Raw genomic sequence first — 2,148 nt, 5'->3', positions numbered from 1 at the left:
CACACACACACACACAAACACACACACACACACACAGACACATACATACACATGCGCTCACACGCACATACGAACAATCACACAAACGTGCACAAATACCATGATCGGTCTCCGTATTATTACCCTATAGTTAAAAAGATTATGACAACAACGAAAAGAACAGAATCGAGCCTAGACCAACACCAGCAACATCATCCTTTAATATTTACCATAACATCACTCTAAACATCATCTTCATCATCAACCACAACATCACACATAACAACACCCTTAACTTCACCTATAACAACAGCCATAACATTCTCCTTTGCATCACACTCAACATCGCCCTTTCTAACATCACCCTTAACACCACCCACAGCAGCAGCCATAACATCACCCAAAACATTAACTAAAACACCACCTACAACATCACCCATAATGTCACCCGTAACATCACCAAAAACATCATTTTAACAGCACCCATAACAGCACCCATAACATCCCCCGTAACATCACCCTTAACATCACTCAGAATATCACCAATGACATCACCCTAAAAATCATCCATATCATCACCCTTAACATCACCTTTAACATCACCCACCACATCACACTGAACATCGTCCACAACATCACCCACAATATCATCCTTTAAATCATCCATAACACCCCCCTTAACCCCACCCTAAACATCACCAACAATATCACCCATGACATCGCCATTAAAACCATCCATATCATCAACTATAATATCACCCATAAGATAACCCTTAAAATAATTCCATATCATCACCAACAACATCATCCTTGACATCAACCACAACATCACCCATAACATCACCCACCGCATCACCCATAACATCACCCATCACATCACCAATAACATCACCCACCGCATTACCCACAACATCCCCCATAACATTACCCACAACATCACCCACCACATCACCCACCACATCATCCACCACATCACCCTTAACATCACCCACAACATCACCCACAACATCACCCACAACATCACCCACCACATCACCCTTAACATCACCCACCACATCACCCACAATGTCACCCACCACATCGCCCACAACATCACCCTTAACATTATCAACAAAATCACCCACCACATCACCCCTAACATCACCCACAACATCACCCTTAACATTACCCATAACATCACCCACCACATCACCCACCACATCACCCACAACATCACCCTTAACATCACCCTTAACATCACCCACAACATCACCCACCACATCACCCTTAACATCATTTAACATTACCCACAACATCACCCACAACATCACCCTTAACATCACCCTCAACATTACCCACAACATCACCCTTAACATCACCCACAACATCACCCACCACATCACCCACAATATCACCCACCACATCACCCATAACATCACCCTTAACATCACCCACAACATCACCCACAACATCACCCATAACATCACCCACCACATCACCCATAACATCACCCACAACATCACCCACCACATCACCCACAACATCACCCTTAACATTACCCACAACATTACCCACAACATCACCCACAACATCATCCACAACATCACCCACAACATCACCCATCACATCACCCATAACATCACCCACAACATCACCCACCACATCACCCATAACATCACCCACAATATCACCCACCACATCACCACCAACATCACCCACAATATCACCCTCCACATCACCCTTAACATTACCCACAACATCACCCTTAACATTACCCGCCACATCACCCACCGCATCACCCACCACATCACCCACAACATCACCCACAATATCACCCACCACATCACCACCAACATCACCCACAATATCACCCTCCACATCACCCTTAACATTACCCACAACATCACCCTTAACATTACCCGCCACATCACCCACCGCATCACCCACCACATCACCCACAACATCACCCACAATATCACCCACCACATCACCAACAACACGAACAGACAACTGACATAAAAAACACTCACACAGATGCACAATAGCCAGATCCTAAGAGACGAGGGAAACGCCACACAAATGATAATATGGTCAGACAGGGAAGACAACGACATAGGAGAAAAACAGGCGGAGATTGGATTAGGGATGGATAAGGGAACAGATGAAAGAAATAGGGCGGGTGAGGGAGGG

General features: G+C 45.2%; 1 protein-coding gene across 1 annotated transcript in view; it reads right to left on the bottom strand.

Moving 5' to 3' along the window:
* Positions 1 to 752: 752 nt before the first annotated feature.
* The window catches only part of LOC101864338, a 57,519-nt gene continuing 56,123 nt past the window's right edge, over positions 753 to 2,148 (bottom strand). The window contains exons 3-4 of the mRNA XM_005109750.2: positions 1,282 to 1,968; positions 753 to 1,244 (exon numbers count right to left, since the gene is read on the bottom strand). Coding sequence (XP_005109807.2) covers positions 753 to 1,244; positions 1,282 to 1,968 — 1,179 coding nt within the window. The remainder of the gene's footprint in view (positions 1,245 to 1,281; positions 1,969 to 2,148) is intronic.

The sequence above is a fragment of the Aplysia californica genome, unplaced genomic scaffold (assembly GCF_000002075.1).
Source record: "Aplysia californica isolate F4 #8 unplaced genomic scaffold, AplCal3.0 scaffold00811, whole genome shotgun sequence".
Taxonomy (NCBI): domain Eukaryota; kingdom Metazoa; phylum Mollusca; class Gastropoda; order Aplysiida; family Aplysiidae; genus Aplysia; species Aplysia californica.
Note: the sequence above shows the minus strand (reverse complement) of the source record. Positions and strands in the feature narration are given on the sequence as shown.